At 45.1% G+C, this 25,158-nt stretch overlaps 1 protein-coding gene across 1 annotated transcript; it reads right to left on the bottom strand.

Annotated features, from left to right (window-relative positions):
• Positions 1 to 292: 292 nt before the first annotated feature.
• On the bottom strand, positions 293 to 24,281 carry FAM91A1 (family with sequence similarity 91 member A1). Its single transcript, XM_072151237.1, has 24 exons — positions 23,976 to 24,281; positions 22,415 to 22,499; positions 19,574 to 19,725; positions 18,159 to 18,216; positions 17,921 to 17,988; positions 15,311 to 15,424; positions 13,989 to 14,079; positions 12,916 to 12,978; positions 11,719 to 11,825; positions 8,960 to 8,998; positions 8,288 to 8,400; positions 7,549 to 7,667; positions 6,909 to 7,021; positions 6,382 to 6,468; positions 6,154 to 6,277; positions 5,581 to 5,729; positions 5,330 to 5,464; positions 5,052 to 5,165; positions 4,597 to 4,669; positions 4,220 to 4,372; positions 3,986 to 4,099; positions 3,450 to 3,573; positions 3,282 to 3,351; positions 293 to 2,733 (listed from the first exon to the last, which is right to left on the bottom strand). Exons 1-24 carry the CDS (start codon positions 24,045 to 24,047, stop codon positions 2,554 to 2,556), a joined length of 2,517 nt encoding a protein of 838 aa, XP_072007338.1. The 5' UTR covers positions 24,048 to 24,281; the 3' UTR covers positions 293 to 2,553.
• Between the last annotated feature and the right edge of the window lie 877 nt (positions 24,282 to 25,158).

Genomic DNA, 25,158 nt, shown 5'->3' with positions numbered 1-25,158 from the left:
GCTGTGTGTGTGTGTGAGAGAGCGCGAGTACAACAGAGCTGTGTGTGTGTGTGTGTGTGTGTGTGTGTGTGTGTGTGTGTGTGTGTGAGAGAGAGCGAGTACAACAGAGCTGTGTGTGAGAGCGAATATAATAGAGCTTAATGAGAGCACAAGTATAGCAGAGGCGTTTGTGTGTGCAGGTGTGTGGGTAGGTGTGTGGGTAGGTGTGTGTGTATACTCCATTCAAATGGAATTTCTCGTGATTAAATAATCTACCCCAGACCCACCTTAAAAATCACAAAGCAGCGGCCTCTCCTTTATACAGGGTCAATTTAATAAACTATTACACTTTTCTTTAGATTTACAATGTAATTCAATAAAAAGAATGTGCCTTGATGTCTGCCAGGCGGCTGCTCACCCTCCTCCCCGTGTGGAGGGGTCATATTATACAGTATAGCAGATGCAGGGGGCGAGGGGGAACAAATACTGCTCAGAAAATTACAAAATCAGACAAATTGTCACGTAGATGGAATAATTATATCCACCGCGGCTCTAGAAATATTAGGAAGCAGAGTAATGCCGGGTTTAGGTTTGTGCAGATGATTTTCCGTCTGAACGTTTTGCACTTTCAATAAATAATCGAAGGTTCAGATTTTCACAAAATCTTCTTTAAAAATCAATGCAAAAAAAAAAATATATATATATATAGTTTGGTCCTTGATAAAGTGGCATGTACTGAACTAAGTGGTTTTGAGTTTAACATCCCCCTGCCCCCATCCAGAAGATAAAACGTCTCTATACATGAATAGTCAAAATATCTGTGCCCCCCCCCCCATTGTTTAAGTGGTTGACCAGAGGTTAAAAAAAATGGCTACTTTCAGTCAAAAAGAGCGCCACACCTGACCATGGGTAGTGCAAGGTATTGCAGCTTAGCTCTATGCATTGCTATAATGCTGCGCTGCAATACTGGCACCAACCACCGTCAGGTGTGGCGCTCTTTTTGAAAGTTTTTCAACCTCTGGACAACCCTTTTAATTCACCTGCTTTATCCGATTTCTCCTAAAATGACCTCCGACTCCTATAGGAAGGTGGTCTGTAAGTCACACAACCCCTTCCACTGTTTTGGATTAGGGAACTGGAGGGGGCGAGTCTGTGACCACCTACAGACCTGGCACAAATCAGAAGACACTTTTAAGAGAGTCCTGATGTGGGAAGGACAGTAATCTCATGGATGCCCCCCAGGTACGTTTAAGGGATTTTCCAGGTGCAGTCAACAGACAGGAGCTTTTAGAGGGGTTGTATTGTCTAGTAACGTTACCCCCTATCCACACTGGCTGATCAATCATGTTCGGACTTCTGGGACCCACACTGATCAGGACAAAAGGACCCACAGCAATCCTGAGATCACTAATGGGTGGGTCGAGCATGTGTCCTGCCGCTCCATTCAATTGTATCAGAAACTGCAGAGCACAGCGCTCACCTAACTCTGGCCGGACATCCCGAGAGATGCGCTGCAATTTCCAACACTTCCACAATAAATGGAGCAGCACAGCACATGCTTAAACTGCTACTCTATCAATTAGTCAGAATGGGAATCCTCCTCGCTATAGGTCAGACCCCCACTGAACAGATCGTTATGCCGTATCCTGTGGATAGGAGACAACTTAAAGGTACTCAAAGGGGCTGTATTAACTAGTTACTTACCTGGGTCCTCCCCTCTGGTCCACTGAGCCCCACACTGCCTGTTGGTATACTGAAGCAGCAGCTCCATCACCGGTCTCACCGGCATGCATCGGAGGCCAGTATTAGGCTGGTGCACACTATGAATCTATGTATACCTACAGGAGGGGGCGTCCTACTAGAGTGGAGGAGAGGGTTAAATAAACATTATAAAATAGAAATGATTTTGTTCCTATTAGTTCAACCTCTGACACTGATTAAAGGGGTTGTCCAGGATGTAAAACCACTGCAGCTTTATTCCATGAACAGCGCAGCTCCTGTCCACAGTTTGTTTTCGGTATTGCAGCTGAAATCCATGAAAGTGAAAAAGACCCAAGCTGCACCACCACACACAACCCATAAACAAGCGGGGGGGGGGGGGGGCTGTTTTTAGTAGAAAGCAGACATGTTTTTTCAATCCTGTACAACCCATTTAAAAGAAAAACCATCCAGACAATCCCTTTAAGAATCGTATATGCTCCGTATGGAAACCTGAATGTAATAAACTGCAGTCCTATGACTGATGGTGACGTGATGTGACCCTGGTCTGTCCATTGGCAGCAGCTGTGAGCAAGATGCTGCAGTTCCCTGCCCAGAGACATCACAGCTGGATCTGGACCAGGTTTAAAAAAAACTTTGAGCAATGAACACTGGAGGGGAGTTTCTGATCACTTCGCCCCTAAATCTACTACAGGCGCTGTAGGAATGTACAAGAGATGCAGGATATTTCTCACAGGGCACAAGAGTGACGATCCACAGAGTCTACGCTGCTAAAACATCACCCACACAGCAGCAATAAATACTAACACCGACAGGGCAGGAGGGTGACGGGTACCCGGGGCGTCATGCTCGGTGTCAGGGGGTGTGCACATGGTGAGCAGAGACCCGCGCCCGACCGTTCCACTCGGAGAGGATGCCGTCTTGGAATATGAGATTCTTTGAAGGCAGGGGCACCCCAATGTCCGTAGAGCCCTGCTGTGCCAACAGGCTCGATGTGCCAGTCTCCAGCATGTGTACGCCCGCAAAACTGCTTTCCTATAAGAGGCAGACAAGAGGGTCAGTATAAAAGTAATGTGACACACTGAATTCATTGCAGCCACGTCCCACCCCGCCAATCATGACGTGGGACTAGGCTGCAATGTTCACAGAGGGGGCGGCATACAATATCAGGCGGCGTGTTAGGAGATCTTTTTTTTGCCAAATCTTCAGTTTTAAAAAAAATTTAGGCAGAGCAACCCCACAGGATTGACTCTTCCCACTTACAGGTCAAAGAGTGAGTGCATAGACTGCCCTGTGTATACAGTATCACATCCATTTCTTAGATGACAAAGATGCAATAGATTTTTCTGGTGGGCAATTCGGGTAACCATGAGCACCCAAATCGCCCACATAGGAATCCAATATTCTGAACATCCCCATAAAGACTATGCTATCTGCCGCCTGAGGCAAGATGCTCATCATCCAGAAGTCAAGCAGAAATCCAACACTGAAATCCAAGTCAATAACTCATGACACGACCCCGATGATGTCATCTTCTGACGGGGCAGCGTGTGAATGAGGTATAAATTTACACACAAAGTTACCTGGAATGACTGAACGAAGCTGAGGACCTGGATGGAAAGCTTCCGGCTGGAGTGAAGGAGATGCTGAAGGCTACAAGAGGAGAGAGAAAAGGAATGGCTGGTTAATAGGGATTTGCTATAGAGCCAGCTGTCTCTACTGTACAGCAGAGAAGATCTGTGCGTCACTACCTGTCTTTTCCGCACAGTCCATGGGCAGCGATCTTTCTGCACACCGTCTGGTTGAGTTCGGAGCTGAAGAGTGGGATTCCATAGCAAAGCTCCAGGGGCACCCAGTCCTTCTCCAGTGCTGGGGCTGCAACATTCAGAACAAGAGATTACTCCAGCCTCCCTATACCATGGCAATGCAGGGATCCCCATCAATTATAGTGGTCCACTTTTATCTCCCCATACGAAAGAATTAAGCTCTACAAGTAACTGTCTGCTTCATTCACTTACATCAGACCCTTGCAGAGTAAGATGCTTGGTCATTTCTGCCAGTCCCATACACAATGAATGCAGGGATGTATCCTACACTGTGGATATCATCATAGTAATACTACTTAATGACTGTTACTGAGCTGCAGTACCAAACACAGCCACTACATTAACGTGCTTAGTGTGCACTGAAGAAGTCACAAAGCTCATCCCTGCCCCTTTAAGCATCTCACTGACCCCGTATCTACTCCTGGTATCGAACTGGATGCGATAGTACGCAGGGGCTGTACCTTCACTGGCTTTTTGTCCCGATTCCACTGGAAATTCTTCAACCACAAGTTCGAAGGACTCGGTGCTGCCATTGACTTCAGAGCCGAGCGCCAGCCCAGCCTCATCTGCGTGATCTATTAAGACAAATGTGTCACATCTAAAGCCATAATTCAGTCCTAGCGTGATCGCTTCATAGACGCTTCCAGAAAGTCACACAGAGTATACAGATACCAGCACAAGGCGACGCTCCTCACCTTTCCCATCAGAGGTGTCGCTCAGTCTCCGGTGGATGACGTGATGACTGCTGGGGTTCAGCATGGTGATGTACCCACAGAAGTGCTCCAGATCCATCCTCTCCCGTAAGACTTGTAACGCTTTGTGCACTCCCATATTGTGAATGGAGAACTCTGGAGGGAAGCAACATATACACCCTTTCAGTTCTAGGAAGGTCTGTGCACCCAAACAAGACTATAGCTTCATACTGAAAACATCATTACAGTACAGGCTGTAGGGTGCAGGACTGTGGAGCCCAAGTCCGGTGTTCGCACAGACAGAATAGAACCTACCAGGTCCGCACTGGTCTCTACTACATGATCTAGTAAAGTAATAGAGAAGCCACAGACATTATTACCTCTTTGTAGTTCTGCTTCATCAATGGGGAAAGGAACGTGCGCCGTCTCTCCCATCCCGTGCATCCCGTGACCCTGAGCAGAATACATATACAGAAGTCTCTGAGGTTGGATGTAGGTACAGTATTATACAATACATGGGAATGAAGGTTTTGGGAGCTGCAGTAACCTGGTATGACCACTACACAAATTATGGTGCTGTCTGCTTTCTGTTCCATTCTCAGCTGATAAGAGTATCTGATCTGTGAGGGTGCCAGGTTTTGGACCCCCAGCGATCTGATATTTAAGTCCAATTCTTGCATATTTTATGATTTTTTTTAACCCAGAAAACCCATTGAATTCACATCTATGCAGAGGAAGAGGAGTTCTGTTTTTCCAAAACGGCATTCTTCCCCTTATTCAAACTTTTAAAAGGATAAGTTGATTGGTTAAAGGCAAAACTCCCAGCCGACCTTACCTGAATGAGAACAGCCGAGTGAGTGAGCGCATCATTCAGCATCACCAGGACATTAGATGTAGGGACCACACCGGGATCGTGTCCCCAGGAGGTGATCAATAGGCGGTCATAGGCCTAGAAAATACATCTGTTCAGATTGATCACATGACAGGGATCAGAAAGGACAAAGCGCCAAAAGACGGTGATTAGAGGGAGTCGAGATCACTAAGGTCCAGGACTATATATGGGGAGGGAATCAAGTCTTGCACCCATCCTGGGGTCACAATGATGATGCTTACCAGGAATATATCTGGTAGCTTGCGGAGTCTGGTTCCCTTGGACAGCAGGAGGGATGGTGGCCCATAGCCAGAGATATGGTATATGTACAGTTTAAACCATATGGAGCTGACTTCCGGTATGGCGGGTCCGATGTGCTGCAGAACATACATGCGTTATACATTCTGAAACCACGTAAGGCCCCAATAATCTTCTGTGATGTCTCTGAGATTTCATATCCCAGGGAAAACCTTGGCTAATACACAACACAAACCTGAGGCGTGCAGCTGCTGATGGGTCGGATCTCGTTGGTGAGCGGCGCCATTGATACGAGAAGCGAGTAGTTTTTATTCAAAACCCGACTGCAGGTGGCCGGGTCCAGACCGAGGAGACTTTCACATCGCAGCAGATCCAGGGGTAAACCTGTAGGACGGATGCGGACGAGGTCATGCAAGACTGGTTGGAGGTCTGACATTTAGGGTGCGAATGATATGGCCGGCTGCATCTATTAAGGAATTGTGCCGATAATCCCTAATAAAATTATTATTCGTACCCGTAGGATCACCATTAATCAGCCGATTGTGAACAGGCGCTGAGCTGCATTATTACGGCTCAGTCACCACATGGAAAAGCAGCTGGTCCGACCTCTGCCATACCGATAACCCACAGCCTATGGATATGCCTTACATCATGGGGCCCCAAATTATAAATTACAACATAATGGACCCCCGGCCTACAGCAGGACCATAAAATTCTGCTCATGTCTATATGTGTAATTCTATATAATGATGAACCAGCAGCCTGAGAACTGGGTTTTAGTGGACCCAAGATAGCACATGATTCATACCTGCTGAGGACTGTTCGGGAAGTGCAATGAGTTCCTTGTTGTGGCGCAGGAAGAGGATGGTGTTTCTTAAAGTGAGTGCATGATCAAAGTACCTCTGCGCCTCTCCTTCCCCTGTGCTTTGTACCTGCATGAGACAGACATGATCCGTAGTGCTCAGCATGACACATTGCTCTGTGGCCTGATGCGAGACCATACGACACCCAGGATCCAGCAATAGAAGTTACTCACCTTTTCTAGTTCCACCAGGAAACTGTCTAATGTCTCGTCGGACAACTTGCCCACTTCAAACATGGTCACCGCATGGCTCTTCAGGTTCTGTAACACAGAGAGAGGATGTCAGCGGCCCAGTAAGGAGGACACCATGGAGAGACTACGGTCACATGGTTATTTATCACATGACATGTTGAACAAAGCCTTTAGCAACCAAATACGAGCAACAAGTGGGACTTCATACATTTAAGATCCTACAAACTTAGGATGAGCCGATTATATGATACGTATGAGAAAACATGTCCATAAGAGGCCAATATCTCTGCAGTGCTCCCAGAGGAACAAATAATTATTACATCCTGTCCATTCACTTCACCTTTTATAACGTTCACCTAAATAAAATTACCTAAAAAATGTTTTAAAAATAAAAAAAATCATGTAAAAATGTTGCCTTCTACACTAAAACAGTGTAGAGTAAGGTCCATCCCTGGCGACAGTGGAGTCAGAGCAGAGATTTCAGGTCACATTATAAGCATAAGACTTACCGGTGACAGGTTTCCCATCATGAGGAAAGCTGTGAGAGTGGAATCAAACAAGAAGGCGATGCGCTTGGAGTGTCCCCCCGTCAGGTTCAGGCTGCTCACGCTGGACGTCTCCCCTATTACAGGGGAACACATGTTAATTTCTGTAGATCATCATAGCTTAGTACTAAAAACATTGCACTAGTACAATCCTAAAATCACACAGTGACAAATATCTTCACCGCAAGATTATCCCTTATACAAACTCTCCATAGGAAACATGATTTTCGCTTGTGTTACAATCATTCTTGGTTTTCAAGACCTCTGCTTGCTTTCAATGAATTGAACTAGTCCTTCCATACTGAGGAGGCCAAATGTATACGTCAGGACGATGCAGGATCAGATACGGATTTTAAGCCTGTGGATGTGTGTAAGAATATTTCTTACCACTTACAGTAAACAGAGCTAATAAAGAGTTAATGAAAAAGAAAACATTCCTCAAAAGGTGAATAAACCTCTTAGTGGTCTGTAGAGTAGTATCTGTTCCTTTATTACTGCAGTGGGGGATCTGGGGTCATGGTGTCCCAGCAGTGATACTCATGTGACATATCAATATGAGGCTACACAGTTATTTTAGGGGGTAACCTCTATATAGGTGCATTACCTGCATCCTCCTGGCTGTTAGTGTCGGTGTCAGTAGCTGAAGACGCCAGATCTTGCACAGGGCTCTTACTTTCTGTGCTCTCCCAGGAAAGCAGCATTTTCTGTGGATCCAATGTAGTCCTGCACATCAGAGGTCACATACAACTCTTACTGACAGGGGTACAGGTGCCTTCTCTTATGCATAACATTGATTATCAATTACAATTCTTAAAATCACATGATGCGGCGTACGGTATTATTTTTTGTCTGCTTGCAGTCACCACTAGGGGGAGCTTATGCAGATGGATTTATATAGTTATTGAACTAGTGGGGGCACTAAATCACCCCCCCCCCTCTAGTCCTTATAGACCACTGGCCTAGTGTCTCAAAAAGTGAATGTTCAGGACCAGGTTAATTTCACCCTTGGGAAACATGTGACCTTTTCAAATATATGAATAACTCCCCTCACTCGGGATTGGCTGTAGAGGAGCAGGAGGCGTCACTAAGCCAAGTGATGGGTGTTTTCATATATTTGAAAAGGTCACATGGAGAAGCTGTTTCCCAAGGGTGGGGTGGGGGGTGGGGGACTGCTCCTTTCCAGCCCCTCCCATTTGGCAAAAAAAAATGGATCTCCTGGTGACAGGTTCCCTTTAAGCAACACAACACACAAGGCGAGTGGTGCCATTTTTGACAACTAAAAAGCCCAAATCAGAACACATGAAACCCATATTACATATAGAGGGAATTCTGAGAATATTTACTTCAGTCTGTTGACAGATGGGACGTTCCTCCAGGACGGGTGCAGCTGATCGGGATTGATCACTTGTCCCTTTTTAATGGCAAACCCCAAGCGGCAATACATGGACACCGCGTTCTGCAGACATAAAATAGATACATATGAATGGAAACCATAAGAAAAGGTGTTACCACCCGGTATGGGAAAGGCATAGAGGGACATAATACTGAGAGACACAAAGAGGAAATACCATAATTGGATGTACCTGTATTTACAGTGATCAGAAAATTGATGATCTAACTAATGCAACACCATGCAAATAACTTATAAAGGGGTATTCCGGGACTACAGAAGTTATATCATTTATTTTATTTAAAGAAGTTATGACCTATTCAAGATCAGTGGGGATAGAATTCTGCACCTCCATCCAGGGGGCCGCTGCATTCCTCATTCCATCTCCCCTTAATTTGTTAATAGTCCCTACTCTATTATTCTGGTAGGGGTTAAGCCTGGTACTACAGCTGTTACTGGTGATCACGGATCCTGGTGACTGCTGTGTCCTGCAGCAAACCCTCCAGGTGACAGTTTAGTTATGCTATAACCAAGCTAAACCAGACTGTAATTAGTTGACTCCATCCAATCTGCTGTTCCTTAGTCCCAAAAAACTCCTCTAATTAGAAGACGATGGTTCCTGTACCTTTACTAAAGATAAGTCGATCTCCAAGACATTTGCAAGCTGGAAAGATAGAAAGTGAAAGTTAGGATTGTGCATTGTATGTACTGCCTGCAACAAAACCACAGGATAATAAACCTAAGGAGCTCAGGACTGTCCCCTCCTCTATAATATAGTGATATGTGCTCAGTGCTGTCCCCTCCTCTATAATATAGTGATATGTGGTCAGTGCTGTCCCCTCCTCTATAATATAGCGATATGTGGTCAGTGCTGTCCCCTCCTCTATAATATAGTGATATGTGGTCAGTGCTGTCCCCTCCTCTATAATACAGCGATATGTGGTCAGTGCTGTCCCCTCCTCTATAATATAGCGATATGTGGTCAGTGCTGTCCCCTCCTCTATAATATAGCGATATGTGGTCAGTGCTGTCCCCTCCTCTATAATACAGCGATATGTGGTCAGTGCTGTCCCCTCCTCTATAATATAGCGATATGTGGTCAGTGCTGTCCCCTCCTCTATAATATAGCGATATGTGGTCAGTGCTGTCCCCTCCTCTATAATATAGCAATATGTGGTCAGTGCTGTCCCCTCCTCTATAATATAGCAATATGTGGTCAGTACTGTCCCCTCCTCTATAATATAGCAATATGTGGTCAGTACTGTCCCCTCCTCTATAATATAGCAATATGTGGTCAGTGCTGTCCCCTCCTCTATAATATAGCGATATGTGGTAAGTGCTGTCCCCTCCTCTATAATATAGCGATATGTGGTCAGTGCTGTCCCCTCCTCTATAATATAGCGATATGTGGTCAGTGCTGTCCCCTGCTCTATAATATAGCGATATGTGGTCAGTGCTGTCCCCTGCTCTATAATATAGCGATATGTGGTCAGTACTGTCCCCTGCTCTATAATACAGCGCTATGTGGTCAGTGCTGTCCCCTCCTCTATAATACAGCGCTATGTGGTCAGTGCTGTCCCCTCCTCTATAATACAGCGCTATGTGGTCAGTGCTGTCCCCTCCTCTATAATACAGCGCTATGTGGTCAGTGCTGTCCCCTCCTCTATAATATAGCGCTATGTGGTCAGTGCTGTCCCCTCCTCTATAATACAGCGCTATGTGGTCAGTGCTGTCCCCTCCTCTATAATACAGCGCTATGTGGTCAGTGCTGTCCCCTCCTCTATAATACAGCGCTATGTGGTCAGTGCTGTCCCCTCCTCTATAATATAGCGATATGTGGTCAGTGCTGTCCCCTCCTCTATAATACAGCGCTATGTGGTCAGTGCTGTCCCCTCCTCTATAATACAGCGCTATGTAGTCAGTGCTGTCCCCTCCTCTATAATATAGCGATATGTGGTCAGTGCTGTCCCCTCCTCTATAATATAGTGATATGTGGTCAGTGCTGTCCCCTCTATAATATAGCGATATGTGGTCAGTGCTGTCCCCTCCTCTATAATACAGCGATATATGGTCAGTGCTGTCCCCTCCTCTATAATATAGCGATATGTGGTCAGTGCTGTCCCCTCCTCTATAATATAGCGATATGTGGTCAGTGCTGTCCCCTCCTCTATAATATAGCAATATGTGGTCAGTACTGTCCCCTCCTCTATAATATAGCAATATGTGGTCACTACTGTCCCCTCCTCTATAATACAGCGCTATGTGGTCAGTGCTGTCCTCTCCTCTATAATATAGCGATATGTGGTCAGTGCTGTCCCCTCCTCTATAATATAGCGCTATGTGGTCAGTGCTGTCCCCTCCTCTACAATATAGCGATATGTGGTCAGTGCTGTCCCCTCCTCTATAATATAGCGATATGTGGTCAGTGCTGTCCCCTCCTCTATAATATAGCGATATGTGGTCAGTGCTGTCCCCTCCTCTATAATATAGCAATATGTGGTCAGTACTGTCCCCTCCTCTATAATATAGCGCTATGTGGTCAGTGCTGTCCCCTCCTCTATAATACAGCGATATGTGCTCAGTACTGTCCTCTCCTCTATAATATAGCGATATGTGGTCAGTGCTGTCCCCTCCTCTATAATATAGCGCTATGTGGTCAGTGCTGTCCCCTCCTCTACAATATAGCGATATGTGGTCAGTGCTGTCCCCTCCTCTATAATATAGCGCTATGTGGTCATAATAAACCAGAGACACTTACTCATAGATCAAGGCACCGTGGAGGCCATGGATAACAAATACAAGATGACCACCTCAGTCACGCGCCTGGATCTATGAGCAAGTGTCCTTGGTTTATCATTTTGATGGTAGATTTCCTTTAATGTACTGCTACTTGTAATTTCACACCACCATGAATAGAGAAGCTTTAGAAAAGGTTATTTTCCACTTTCAGCAAATACTTGTTTGTGTAGTGATAAGTTATAGAATTTTCCAATATACTTTCTGTATCAATTCTTCATTGTTTTCTAGATCTCTGCTTTCTGTCCTTCAACAAGAAGCTTAATTTTTTACTTTCTGTTGGTAAACACTGGTCCCTGCTCATGTGATGTCACACAATGAAGCGTCCTATAGAATAACAGCAAAGCAGAAATCTAGAAAAGCGCAAGGAACAGATACAGAAAGTATATTGGAAAATAACAAACAGTACCATTATTTGATGAAAGTGGACGACCCCTGCATCATCACAGATATAATCTTTCTCATATTAACATATGGAGGAAAGACCCCCTACCTCCTGCTAAATACTTTGCCATGGCTGCTCATTCCCTCTGCAGCGACCTCTAAAGGTGAACTGCAGAATCACATGTGGATCATACCCTCACTTACCTCCGCCACATTAGTGTGCTCATCTATAGACACAAATATCTTGTACAGCAATGTTTCAAAATAGTCTCCTTGTAGCCGGTTCATCACAAAACCTTCGAGCGGAGGAACTGGAAATGACAAATGTATTATTTTTCACAATGGATGCTTATAATGGGGAATGTTAAAGGGGCTTCCAGGATTAAAAGCTGATGAGCTATCCTTAGGATCCGCCATCGAGCGGGTCTAATACATGATACATAGCTCAACCAATGAAATGACGTTACATTGTTTGGGTGCAGCTCAGTCCCATTCAATAGAATTAGGATGAGATGCAATACCAAGCACAGTCACTATACAGGAGACCACAAGTGCTAGTCTGCATTCTTCAATCCCTTCAAACATCTGATTGCCGGGGTGCCAGAAGTCAGACCCTCGGTAATCTGATACCGATGACATATCCTAAAGATAACTTGCCGGTATGTAACTCCTGGAAAGGTGATAACAGAATATCCCATTCACACAATGTTCCATCAAAGCTTTGAAGGGGTTTTTCCATGTTTAATTGATACTGCCTACGAAATCTGATTGCTTAGCCATCTCCAGCAATCACATTCACTGCTTATGAAAGTGCCTGAGATACCGGAGCACTGTGCTCAGCAATATAGGGTGTTCCCATATTATTGAGAAGGGGGGAAAGATACATGCTGGACCTGCTCATCCATCACAGTGCCCTGGTGCTCTGGGTGGGTCCCAGAATTCTCCCATCGGTCACCTTGTTATTATGTGTAAAAACAAGAAAACTCCTTTATAGGGGTAGGCCACTTATCCCAAAACTTTAACAGGGTATGTATAAGAACCTAAAAGGGTCACCTATATTATACTTACTGATAAAGTTTGTGTATTGGTGTGATGTGCCCCCTGTGCAGCAGGACTTGGGTGTTCCTGCAGGTTTCCGGAGAATGGAGGACGTTGTACAGTCATTATTCTATACGCACCCCCTTCCAATCTATACGTCACAGGAAGTCCCGAGTCCTGCTGCCCGGGGGTCAAGTGAATGAGAAACATTAACAGGGTAAATATGTAATGAGTGACCCTATAACGCTCCAATACTTACCCTGTTTAAGTTTGATATTAGTGACCAACCCTGTTCACTGAGCTGTATGCTCTGAAAATCTAAAAAAATTTAATAAAATCTTCCATATTCCATCTAATACATACCTGCTATACAGCTGTCATCCGAGATCGGTACATCCAGATAAATAAATCCTTTATTATAAAGGCCTAGAAGAGGAGGGAATACAATGTTACAGATTAATAATAAATCAGACTGTATTGTAAAATGATGTCATATCACAAGGATATCCCATCACATTTTGGGAATGGGACCTTTGGGACTGTCACTGACCCTACAAATCCCTGCTTTCTCCTGCTGATGAAGTGTTAGCAACCCTCCACCATTGTGCAGGGGGAACTAAGAAAAAGGAGGAAACACTAAATACTGTGCTCCCTTCATTATCAGGATTGGTGATGGTCCAAGAAGCCATCACTTTCTAAGATACACATGTAATTCTGTAGTGGAGTCCCCCTTTAAGAATACTACTATTTGAGCAGCAAGTAAATTAAGATTTCCAATGGAGTTAAATATGAGATGTGTATACACTAAGCTTAGAGGAGCCGTGTCACAAAATATATTCGCCACTTTCTACAGGATAGGAGACACATGCCTGAGGTGGTGGCACACGTGGCGTTTTGAACCCGCTTTTAGTCCATTTTTAGTCATGCGTTTTCAGTTCGTTTAAAAAAAAAAAAAAAACGCATCCGTTTTTGTCTGTTTGAATGTAGAACATGTTTCACCTGAGCTCCATTCGCCTCTATGGGACTTTTGGGTCACAGACCTCCTGCAGTCCCATAGTGGATAATGCAGCGCAGGTGGGACATCTGCATCAGTACAGGGGAGACCTTCACTTTCCCTAATTTCAGCGATCACTTATCCCCTAGGTAACACTATATTATAGCAGCTGCGGCTGTGATGTATAGTAACAGCAGCGTATAGAGTAATATATAAACTAATACATATAATCTGATTCATATTGCAGCATGACAATGTACATAAAAAATCTTCACCAATAACTGACCAAATACTGGCTGCTATATAAAAATAACATCCCATTCCAAGCGGGAATTAAGAGGCGCCTGTAGTGAAGGCGTCATCATGTACAGACCTCAGAGAGGAGACACATGACACCGCACAGGGCGACACCAGACACTCCTCACCACCCGCCATCACTTACTATGGACTACGTTATGCTCCAGAGAACCCGCCAGCTGAGGCCCGGAATCAATGATCTTATCGATTGTTCTCTTTTCTGCATTGCTGCAAATCTAAAGAGAAAAAGGAAAATAGGAAACTTACAAATGAGCTCACTACACAGTCAGCAAAGCTAAAAGGAAATCTAACATCAAAACAATGCCAGATAGACCAGGGACATTACTCAAAAATCTAGGACTGTGGGAATCTTATTACATTTGCTATCCACCCCCTCCTTCCTTCGTAACTCAACTTTTATAATTATGCTAACGATCCAGAAGCACTACGCCCCCCCCCCCCCCCTCCTCCCCAGTAATCTCACACAATGGGGGAAATGGGAAATGCTCTTCCTCAGTGTAACAGGCTGTAAAGCTACAGCATGAAGGGGCTCTAGTAAAACCCCTCAGAGTCCTTCTGGCTTATTACCATCATTTTAGAACGAAGGAGTCCATGGATAACACATATAAGAAGATACCACAGCCCCGGTGTCTGGATCTAAGAGTAATTACCCTGGGTTTATCAGGATGGGTTTTAATGGTAAACCATTAAAATTTGTCCTGTAAACCTCCAAAACACAACTGTGGAGGGATGAACATGCTAAAGTGTATCTTGTGCATCACCGAACCAGAGAGGATGGGGAAATTTATTTAAAAAAACCAAAACACAATAGTATTTCACATTATAATTTCGCTGATGTACAAAAGAGCAGGAAAATAAATAGGGGGGTGGAGGTTAGATAGGTTTGGTCTTACCAAGCCCGATGACCAATTTATTTCTCATTTATTTGAGATCAGTATGAGGGTGCGGTCACACGGTGCGTTCTTGGACCATTCTTGTGAAAACGCATGCGTTGTTGCATGTTTAGCACGGCTGCACAGCTACTTACACTTACAGAAATGAAGAAAAACAGGTTCACAGCAACTAAAAGCATAGTAAACATGCAAAAACGCATGCGTTTTCAGTGTGTTTGGAGAACACACCAAAAACGGTCCAAAAATGCACCGTGTGACAGCAACCTGAGGGCGACGGTACATGGCTGCCGCATACTGAAAGCATGCATTCCAACCTCAGCCATCCTGACTATCCTGAGGCCGCGTTCACATGTTGCGCTTGTATTGTGTATTGAAAGGGGATTCAAGTGCAGAGCGGAGGAGCTACTCCCACAAGCAGTGTTCAGCGAATGTAAAAAAAATCATGTGTGTACTGGTTAAGAAGGCAAAACATGCATTGCTAGTTCTGGAATGCTAGCATTTAGATCTATTTCTATTCAGGGACAATGTGTGGTTCTCTGTGCCAGGCTGGTACCTTGATGTCATCCTCCGTGATGTACCCGGCCTGCACTACCCACCAGGCCTCTATCGTTATATCCACCGGTTTCACTGGCAGCAAGTCCCGAGCTGTTTTCCGTCTGAAGAATTTCTATGGAGTAACAAAAGGCCGGATCATTATCACGTTACAGGGAGAAAAGCAAATATCACTTAGGTAACACCACACAATACACAGAACAATGAGCTGGGAAACTTCTTCCACCAGAATCATCATATTGTGGTCGTCTTCCACAGTAAAACATCCATCGAATGGGTGATAAATGAGAGAATCTTAGGGGGGGGGGGGGGGGGGGGGTCGCCAAAAATCAGGAAAACAAGGGGAGTTTGAATAAGCAGGATCGGTGCTCGTGCCACACTGTGAGGGCTTGTATTTGCATTATAAAATTCTAATTTTTGGTACCATTTTGGGGTAGATATAAACTTTCAATTTTTATTATTACTATTATTATGATGTTTTAGTCTACTATGGGTTAAATAGTGTGGTATGGAGCGCTTACCTATATGTATTTTTAGTTGTAATTTAGTTTTTTTTTTTTTTACTTTCTATTTCTTGTATTTTACCTCCTTTTTTTTCAGTCCCAGTAGGGACCACTAGGCGGCTTCAATTAATAATATAATACACAGCAATATATTTGTATCGGGGTGTTGTCGGGTCTGAAAAAACACTCAGATTTTGTGGTCGCTATTGGTCTTCACATTGAAGGTTTTAAATATCAGTGTTTGATGATATCACTTTCCAAAAACACTGCAGCAGGAGGCAGGTTGCTTCCCAATGTGATCAGGGGGACATTTACATCACGATTCCTTAAAGAGTAACTGTAAAGTTACTTAACAAAAAATAGTTTTAGCGCAGTTGGAAAGAGGCCCTGGCAACAATTCCAACGGTATCTGTATCACGCTGTTGGCTTCTTCCTATCCTGTGATCCAGCCTCATATATCTATCAGCCCCATCTGTAAAATCCTCTCAGATTGAAGGGGGCAGGGCCGAAGGGGGCGGGACTTCCTGGTTGATACATCAGCTAAGGGTAGTGAGGCCACAGCACTGAGGGCATTCACGTGAACAAACAGCTTAGCCAATCAGGACATAGATCTACTATATCTACTAGTAGATATAGCTGACAGCACAGGCCACTGGATTTATTCCTCGGGAGGCAGCCCCCCAACAACGGCACCCTCATTCTCCAGATTACCATTCTCATGACTGTGGGGCTTGCAGTTGTTGGACCCTCACAATCGGCTTGCTATCCTCTACCCTATGGATCCCTCGCTGACTTTATACAACCCCTTTAATTATAAGCACTGCATAATGTTACGTCATTGTGCAGTAATGGGTTAACTATAATATGCTAATCCGTAAGATTCCACAAGGGATTGCAAGAAGGTGAATTTCCACTGACTGCGAGCCAAGAAATTGAGGCAGGGTTATACAGGTTGTGATATTTGATGGAATATTAGGCAATAGAGGACGGAGGGGGCTCAATCCCATAGAAGCTGCACGTAGTTACTGCTGCGCAGGCTCCGAGCTCCATCACTGTGATAAGGGGGACATCTAGTGTCGTCTAAAGTAGAATGGAAACTTATCCAATTTTTTTTTCTTTTTAACATCCTTTACACTTCCATTTCTCACCTTCAATCGCAGCTGAGTGTTTGGCGCAATTGTTTCCTATGAGTCACATCAGCAGCACAAGTCTCTCTTTAGAGTCTGGTATTAATGAGGGGGTTGTGGTCACAGAGAGTTTGCCTAGATTGGCTACACTGTAGCAAACCATCAGCTGTCAGGGGTTTCAGATCAGGGGGAGGGTCTTAATCCAGGAATCCATAGGAAAAAAAGTCCTGCTCCTCCTTTCAGGCCTTGCGCCTCATATTATTTAGCTATGACTGGCATGTTCCTTTAACCCCTTTATGACAAGGCTTTAATTACTGGGCCATTAGCGAGTTTTCGTGAGGGATGTTAAAAAGTTTACTTTTTTTGGGGGGGGGGGGGGGTTAAGTTACAGTAATATAACTTAGCTTGTTAATAATCATTTTATTTGGTAATTCCCCAGTGTGTGACGGTTGTTAAGACATATAATTACGGGAAAACGGGGCGACTCTGGCAATTTTTTTTTTTTTTTTACACTGGAAAACAAATAGGGGGTGGAGGTTAGATAGGTTTGGCCTTAGCAAACACTATGACCAATTTAGGTCAAATCATTTATTTGAGGTTTTTTATTCTATTTAGAATGGTTTATGCTTATTTCTAAATATTTACTGTTTGTTTTTTTTAAACACACCCCCCAGTTTTTCACCAGGGGCATCTATAAGAGTCCAAGGTAGAGGGGGAAACTACCCCCAGTGGGGGCAAATGAGGACTGCTCTCCTGACAGTATAGAGCCCTATTAGCCATGGATAAGTGTGAGGCAGTGACCCCTATAGGTTCTCTTTATAGTCTTGTCCTAGAATTCTCCTACTCGTACAATGTAGCAGAGGTAATGGAATCCACCCGACTCTTCTTATAGCGAGTATTTCCGCCACATGTTCAGGGTAGTAACTAGAACGCACAGAAGAGATAACACCAAGGACTTGTGTATATGAATCGCCTCCTTACCTTAGAAGATCTACACTGGTTCATCAGGTCAATGTACTGGTTCCTTCCTATGCCCAGGAGTCTTAGGCCTTTAAAATAAAATAATATAAAAACACTTAAATATTCACATTTGCTGTGATTCATGAGCTCCACTTGCCCTATGGCGAGTTAGTTTAGCTGTACAGGCATTGCTTTATATAGTGATGGCCGTACTGTGACACCTCTGCCATAACATTGGCTTCTGTGCACTTATACTCACAGTCAGCTGCAGTGAAGTTCGGCAGGGAATCATAACTTTTTTCGCTATTCATTATGTCCTATGAAAGAAGGAAAAACAGTGACTTACAGCAACGTAGAATCCACCGAGCAAGAACATACAGGAGGCGTTATACCTCCTCAGTATTATTTAAGTTGTTGTCCACTTTCAGCAAATAATTTATAGTTTGTCTTTGGTCACACGATGTCACACAGGTGCATGAACAGTTTTGTCCCTGGTTACGTGAGGTCACACAGGTGCACGAGCCGTTATATCCCTGGCTACGTGAGGTCACACAGGTGCACGAGCCGTTATATCCCTGGCTACGTGATGTCACACAGGTGCACGAGCCGTTATATCCCTGGTTACGTGATGTCACACATGTGCACGAGCCGTTATATCCCTGGTTACGTGATGTCACACATGTGCATGAGCCGTTATATCCCTGGTTACATGATGTCACACAGGTGCATGAGCCGTTATATCCCTGATGTCACACAGATGCACGACTCGTTATATCCCTGGTCATGTGATGTCACACAGGGGCACGGCTCGTTATATCCCTGGTCATGTGATGTCACACAAGTGCACGGCTTGTTATATCCCTGGTCATGTGATGTCACACAGGTGCACGGCTTGTTATATCCCTGGTCATGTGATGTCACACAGGTGCACGGCTTGTTATATCCCTGGTCATGTGATGTCACACAGGTGCACGGCTTGTTATATCCCTGTCATGTGATGTCACACAGGTGCATGGCTCGTTATATCGCTGGTCATGTGATGTCACACAGGGGCACGGCTCGTTATATCGATGGTCATGTGATGTCACACAGGGGCACGGCTCGTTATATCCCTGGTCATGTGATGTCACACAGGTGCACGGCTCGTTATATCCCTGGTCATGTGATGTCACACAGGTGCACGGCTCGTTATATCCCTGGTCATGTGATGTCACACAGGTGCACGGCTCGTTATATCCCTGGTCATGTGATGTCACACAGGAGCATGTCTTGCTATATCAAAGAGTAATCAGAGCTGTGTGTTATAAGGAGCCGCGCACCTTTGGATGAATCCAGCTGCCTCTTGCCCTTGGATCAACACTGAGAGCTGTGATAACCGGCATCTGTAACTGCAGTAACACAGCTCAGGCACTACAAATAAAATGGAGCTGTTCTCCCATTTCCAGTCTCTGCGACCATCTCTGGTCTTGATTAAAATACACAGTAATATTTTGCTACAGATCTCTGCGTCTCCATCGTAAAAGACAAACATCCTGTGTAACGTTATCCTGCAGCCTCCTCCTCCACGTGTAGGGACAAGGTAAGTTCAGACTACACAGGATCCGCAGTCTGTTACTATGGCAACACTGGAAAAGTTTATTGGTAGCTGTTACTATACGGCGTGTATATTCTTACCTCCATTATCCCAATATAGTAGGAGAAGGGGGTTATCCGCAGCCCTTTCACCATGATGTCGGAGAGGTGGTACGGGTACAGCATCAGATGCTCCCGGCTGTATTTCAGGAGATCCTCGTAATATCTGCGTTCTTCTTTTTTCACATGTTTCACTGGGTAAAGAACAAAGAGTATAAGCGATACGGCAGGAACACAAGGGGCGAATAGAAAAGCAATTTTTTTTAACTCCTGTTCAACCCCTTTCACCTACTTTCAGTTCTCTCTTTGCCCTCTGCAGTGTAATGTGTGTAGGACTATTCATTACACGGCGGAGGGTGAGGCCTCCGTATCACAGGGAGCGTCTACTAGATCCAACTTGTTTGTGACCTTCAGATATAATACCAGTGTTGGCACACATGGCTGGGGCCTGGCACTGCCTACGTAACATCGCCCGGAGCATGACTAGCCGAGCGGTGGCACAGTACATGCATAAAACCTGAGCGGGCACAGAGACCTGATCAGGATTAAAGGGATCCAGAGCCATTAAACTCCAAGTGCTCCATGTCGGGTATTCTAGAATTCCCTCTTTTATGTAAAAACCTCACCCATTTACCTGTATTAAACAAAAAATCTCCCCCAAAGACATGTGACAATGAACAAAGAAGATGAGCCATGTATAGAGGCGTAGGGGTGCATCACTTCAGATGATACTATGTTTACTTCTATAGAACCTAGAAACATTCTGCTGGTGTCATATACAAGATAATAATGTCCTCTCCCTGGAGGCATCCTATTTATGGTTCAGTGAGACACAGAACCAGAGATACAGACAGTTAGCCAGGAGCTGGCTCTAACTGCAGCTTGGTTTTCCAGCTATATCCTTACCTGCCTGTATCTCTGGTTGATCACAGAACCACTAGTAATCATATATTTAAAACGATGCAAAAAAATTGTTTCTAGATGCTATAGAATAGAAGATAGAGGTGTCTGAAGTGCCTCTCCCCATGCAGCCTCTAAACTTGACTCCTCTCAGATAAATGACTATTTTCCACTCATTGTCACATGACTTTGGAGGAGATATTTCATGTAAAAGAAGGGAATTCTAGAAAGGACATTTCACCCCGAATCTGAGGGGGCTGGGACTTTAATGTGGTATAAAAGTTGCCAAATGTTGCCCCTGGGGATTTCACACAGTCAGTATCCTAAAGATGAAATGTATGGATCATTGTGGTATATAACTTTCACTTTAAGCCTACATATGTAGTGCGGGGAAGAGTTATACTGTTGTGCTGTGATAACGCTACCTTATAGAGTCTGCAGATCATCCCATCGCCGGAGTATTTGGGGTCTAGTAATGAGGTCTCCCAGACTATGAGCGGCTCTGATTTGTACGAGTGGAGCTCAGGATGTCAGCACCTCTACAGCAAACAACGGTCGCCCTTGAACATGTTGATTCAGTCTTGTGTAAACTCAACATCTCATTGCGACAGCCGTTTATTTGCTGAACTACAATGAGGTTTTACTAAATTACCCAAGTATCAACATAAACCTTTACTTTGCAAAAAAACGTAATGCTGATAATTAGAGAACAGCAGGGACTGTAGCACAGAGGAGGAATATAAGGACATTTCCTGCAGGTCCCAGCAGCCGCCAATCAGTAGGGAGAGCACAGGACCTCAGCTCCGGCGGAGGACATCACTAGCCTCACACGGATCGGCTGGGATTCTCTTCTTCCAGTCTCTTCCACAGTTTAGTGACTGTTGTGGGTTTCTTGGCCATAACTTTGTCACCAAAGGTTTTCTATTAGGTTTAGATCAGAACTCTGGGCTGTGGCCATTTCATTGTTTTAATGTTTTCAGTTACAAGGAACGACTTCACCCGTTGAACTGTGTGACAGGGGACATGGTCCTGCATGAAAATTGCTGCTGATTGATTGAAGAACACAAGGAAGGAGCCACGTGCTGTTGGAGAAGGTTCTGATACTTGTATTTACTCTGCCATGTAGCTGTATGAAAGGTTCAACTCCTGCTGCAGAAAACATTCCCCAAACCATGACACTTCCTCCACCACCTGCCACTGACTTCTTTACACACTTTGGCTTCAGTCTTTCCCCATTTTGTAGACAAACATATTATTTCCCATCAAATCCAAATAAATAAAATTTGCTTTCATCACCAAAATGAACTGTGGACACTCTTCCTCTCTCCATGCAACACGCTCCTCGGTAAAGGCGAGTCCAGCCATTTGATTCTTTCTGCTAATGAGAGGTTTGGTCACTGTAGAGTCGGCTTTCGGTCCAAATGCTCTTTAACGTTGAGGCACTGTGTGACGAGACAGATCATTACCCTGTTCAGTGCTGAACTGGCAAGTAATTCCAGCTGCAGTGATGAAACAATTCACCACGGAGATTCTCTGCATTATCATGTCCTCTCTTGCATTTGTCTTTCAGTCTTTTTGGGGATACAATTGAGGATCCAGTGAAACAGCCCTATGGCTGGTAGGGTCTCCCCTTTGGCTTTCGTTTGGCTACTGGAGGGTTTCAGTCACTTTGGAACGGCACATTTTTTGCAAAGTCAGTAAAAACTGAAAAGTTAGGCGCCGGTTACAGCGGGACTGTCATATAATTGTCGGGATTGTCATATAATTGAGGAAATTTAGCACCAGGGGCTACATTAACACTAATAACTTGCAGGTATCGGAAAGTGTTCTCTAATTTTGATCTCCAGTGTAAAAGTTCTTATTTCCTTTATACTTGGCTCCAAACATCTAAGTTCCAGCTATAAACCTGTGGCACAACTACTACCCCCAGCAGGCTCTGTAGTAACCCAGACCCAGCGGTCCAGTACATCACATGGTACATACCCAGGTTATTGCGGTATCTCAGCTGGTTGCGGATGCTGTACAGCACCACCTGCTTCTCATACTCCTTCTGCGAGTTTCCCAGGCTCTGCGGAGAAGATTCACAGGAATTACATCACATCAGAGGAAGAGCAAGAAGGGAGAGAAGATTACAGCGCACAGTGCCAGGGGGAGGTCAGAGGTCATAACCAGGAGACCCCCGGAAGAGGGAAGTCAATCGCACCCAACACTGCGCTGCCAGCTGCAGGGGAACTGGAGGAAACTGGAACCAGGTGTCAGGGATGTGGTGCCCAGGTGATGGGAGGACACGGGCAAGGGATACAGGTACAGAAGGGGAGAAGGACACGGGCAGAAGGCAACTCACAAGTGGACAACCTGCCCTACCTGCCCCTGCCCTAGGTGGCAGGACATGGGGCCAGCAACAATTTAAGACATGGAATGGAGGGAGGGGGAGCAGCAACAGATTAGGACACAAGACAGAGGGGAGGTGACAGTGGGCAGGGAGGACACAGAAGGCCACAGCCAGGACATGGGGCACAGAGGCAGCTAACAAGCAGGACACGGGGTAGGTGACAGAAGGATACAGGGCTGAGTGACAGGCAGGACATGGGACAGGGTGGTAGAGGACAGCTTTGATGGAGACTGACAGGCGATGGTGGCGGTGACAGCTAAGTTGTGACGGCACATGGTGACAGGTAAGCTGTGGAACAAGGTGACAGGTAGGTGATGATGCAGTGTGACTAATGGGTGATGGAGCTGACAGGCAAGTTGTGGTGCAGGGTGACAGGTAAGTTGGGACAGCGCACGGTGACAGGTAGGTGACAGGTAAATTAAGGTGCAGGGTGACAGGTAGGTGATAGGTAAGTTGTGGTACAGGGTGAAAGGTAAGTGATGCAGGTGACAGGTAGGTTGTGGTGCATGGTGACAGGTAGGTGATGTAGATGACAGGTAGGTGATGTATGAGACAAAATAGTGGTGTGGGGTGACAGGTGGGAGCTGCAGGTAAGTTGTGACAACGGATGATGACAGTGACAGGTAAGCTGTGGTGTAAGGTGTCAGGTAAGTGATGGTGCAGGGTGACAGGTAAGTTGTGGTGCAGGGTGACAGGTAAGTTGTGGTGCAGGGTGACAGGCAAGTTGTGGTGGAGGGTGACGTGCAGGGTGACAGGCAAGTTGTGGTGCAGGGTGACGTGCAGGGTGACAGGCAAGTTGTGGTGCAGGGTGACGTGCAGGGTGACAGGCAAGTTGTGGTGCAGGGTGACAGGCAAGTTGTGGTGCAGGGTGACAGGCAAGTTGTGGTGCAGGGTGACAGGCAAGTTGTGGTGCAGGGTGACAGGCAAGTTGTGGTGCAGGGTGACAGGCAAGTTGTGGTGCAGGGTGACAGGCAAGTTGTGGTGCAGGGTGACAGGCAAGTTGTGGTGCAGGGTGACAGGCAAGTTGTGGTGCAGGGTGACAGGCAAGTTGTGGTGCAGGGTGACAGGCAAGTTGTGGTGCAGGGTGACAGGTAGGTGATGGATGTGCCCGGGTGACAGTGACAGCCCCGGTATAGTAAGAGCGGCCGCTACCTGTCTGACGTTGGCCGGTAGTTTGGCCCATGGATAGTTCTGTCGGATGTGGAACTCTACGTCAATATTCATGGCGCCGCTATAACCGCACGTCACCGCAGGCCGCACATAGCGCGTTACCGCCTCATGCCCCGCACTCCCGGCAGCTCGCTCTCTCTCTCCCGCTCTGTCTCCTGGAACTTCTCGGTCGCTAGTTACTTCCTCATTGGAGACAGAACAAGTGACGAGCGTGACGTCACTTCCGCTAGTGGGCGCGGCTTACACTATTTACGTCCCGCAAAGCTTCTTCCACTAGAGGTCACACTGTCACTTCTTTACCGTCTCTCCTCTCAGAGGCGGCCATGTTTCCGTAGATGTAATTGCTCGACTTTATTCGTTTGTCTTTATCAATTATCAGCAGTAATTGCGGCCTTATACACGGTTACTACTAATTATTCACTAGTACCTGTTATTTTAGACATGATTATTAACTCCTTAAAGTAATAGGACAATGCAGGACAAAGCTTTTGTTTTCCATGGTTGTTTTTCTGTAGTGTGTTCTTAACTTTGTAATTATTGACATCTTTGTATCAGAAGTTATTTTTATGTGGTAAAAGTTCTATTTTCGAACCCGATCTCCAACAATTTCTCTCAGGGGATGGAAAATAAAAGTTTTACAAATTTTGGACAATTTAAACGTTTGTAAAAGACATTATTTCTGTGTTTATCTCGGGACATTCCAAGGGCCATAACTTTTTGCATTTTTTGTTTAATTTATCTTTATATTTTGCAGGACAAGAAATGGTTTGCGGTCGGAGTGCATGGGACTTACTGATAAACTAACATTTATGTTTTTGCCATTGGTGGATGGCAAAAAGTAACATTTTGGAAGTGCTTTTTGTTAACACTTTAACCAAATAACAACATTTTCATGTTAATGTTTAGTGATTTTTTTGTTGTTGTTGTTTTTTTACTTTTATTATGTTAGTCCCACTAGGGGACAACACTTTTCCATGGTTTGATTGCTTTTAGAATGCATTGGTATAGTCAGTGCTGTGCCTGTAATTGCTATTTACTACATAAAAGTGGGACCTGGTAATTACCACATCCTAAAAGGGATATTCCCATCTTAAAGGAAATCAACCAGTTCAAAAAACAGAAACAAAAATGCCTCTTCATGTTGATCCCGGCGCTGTCCTCTGCT

Source organism: Engystomops pustulosus, chromosome 5 (genome assembly GCF_040894005.1).
Source record: "Engystomops pustulosus chromosome 5, aEngPut4.maternal, whole genome shotgun sequence".
NCBI lineage: Eukaryota > Metazoa > Chordata > Amphibia > Anura > Leptodactylidae > Engystomops > Engystomops pustulosus.
Note: the sequence above shows the minus strand (reverse complement) of the source record. Positions and strands in the feature narration are given on the sequence as shown.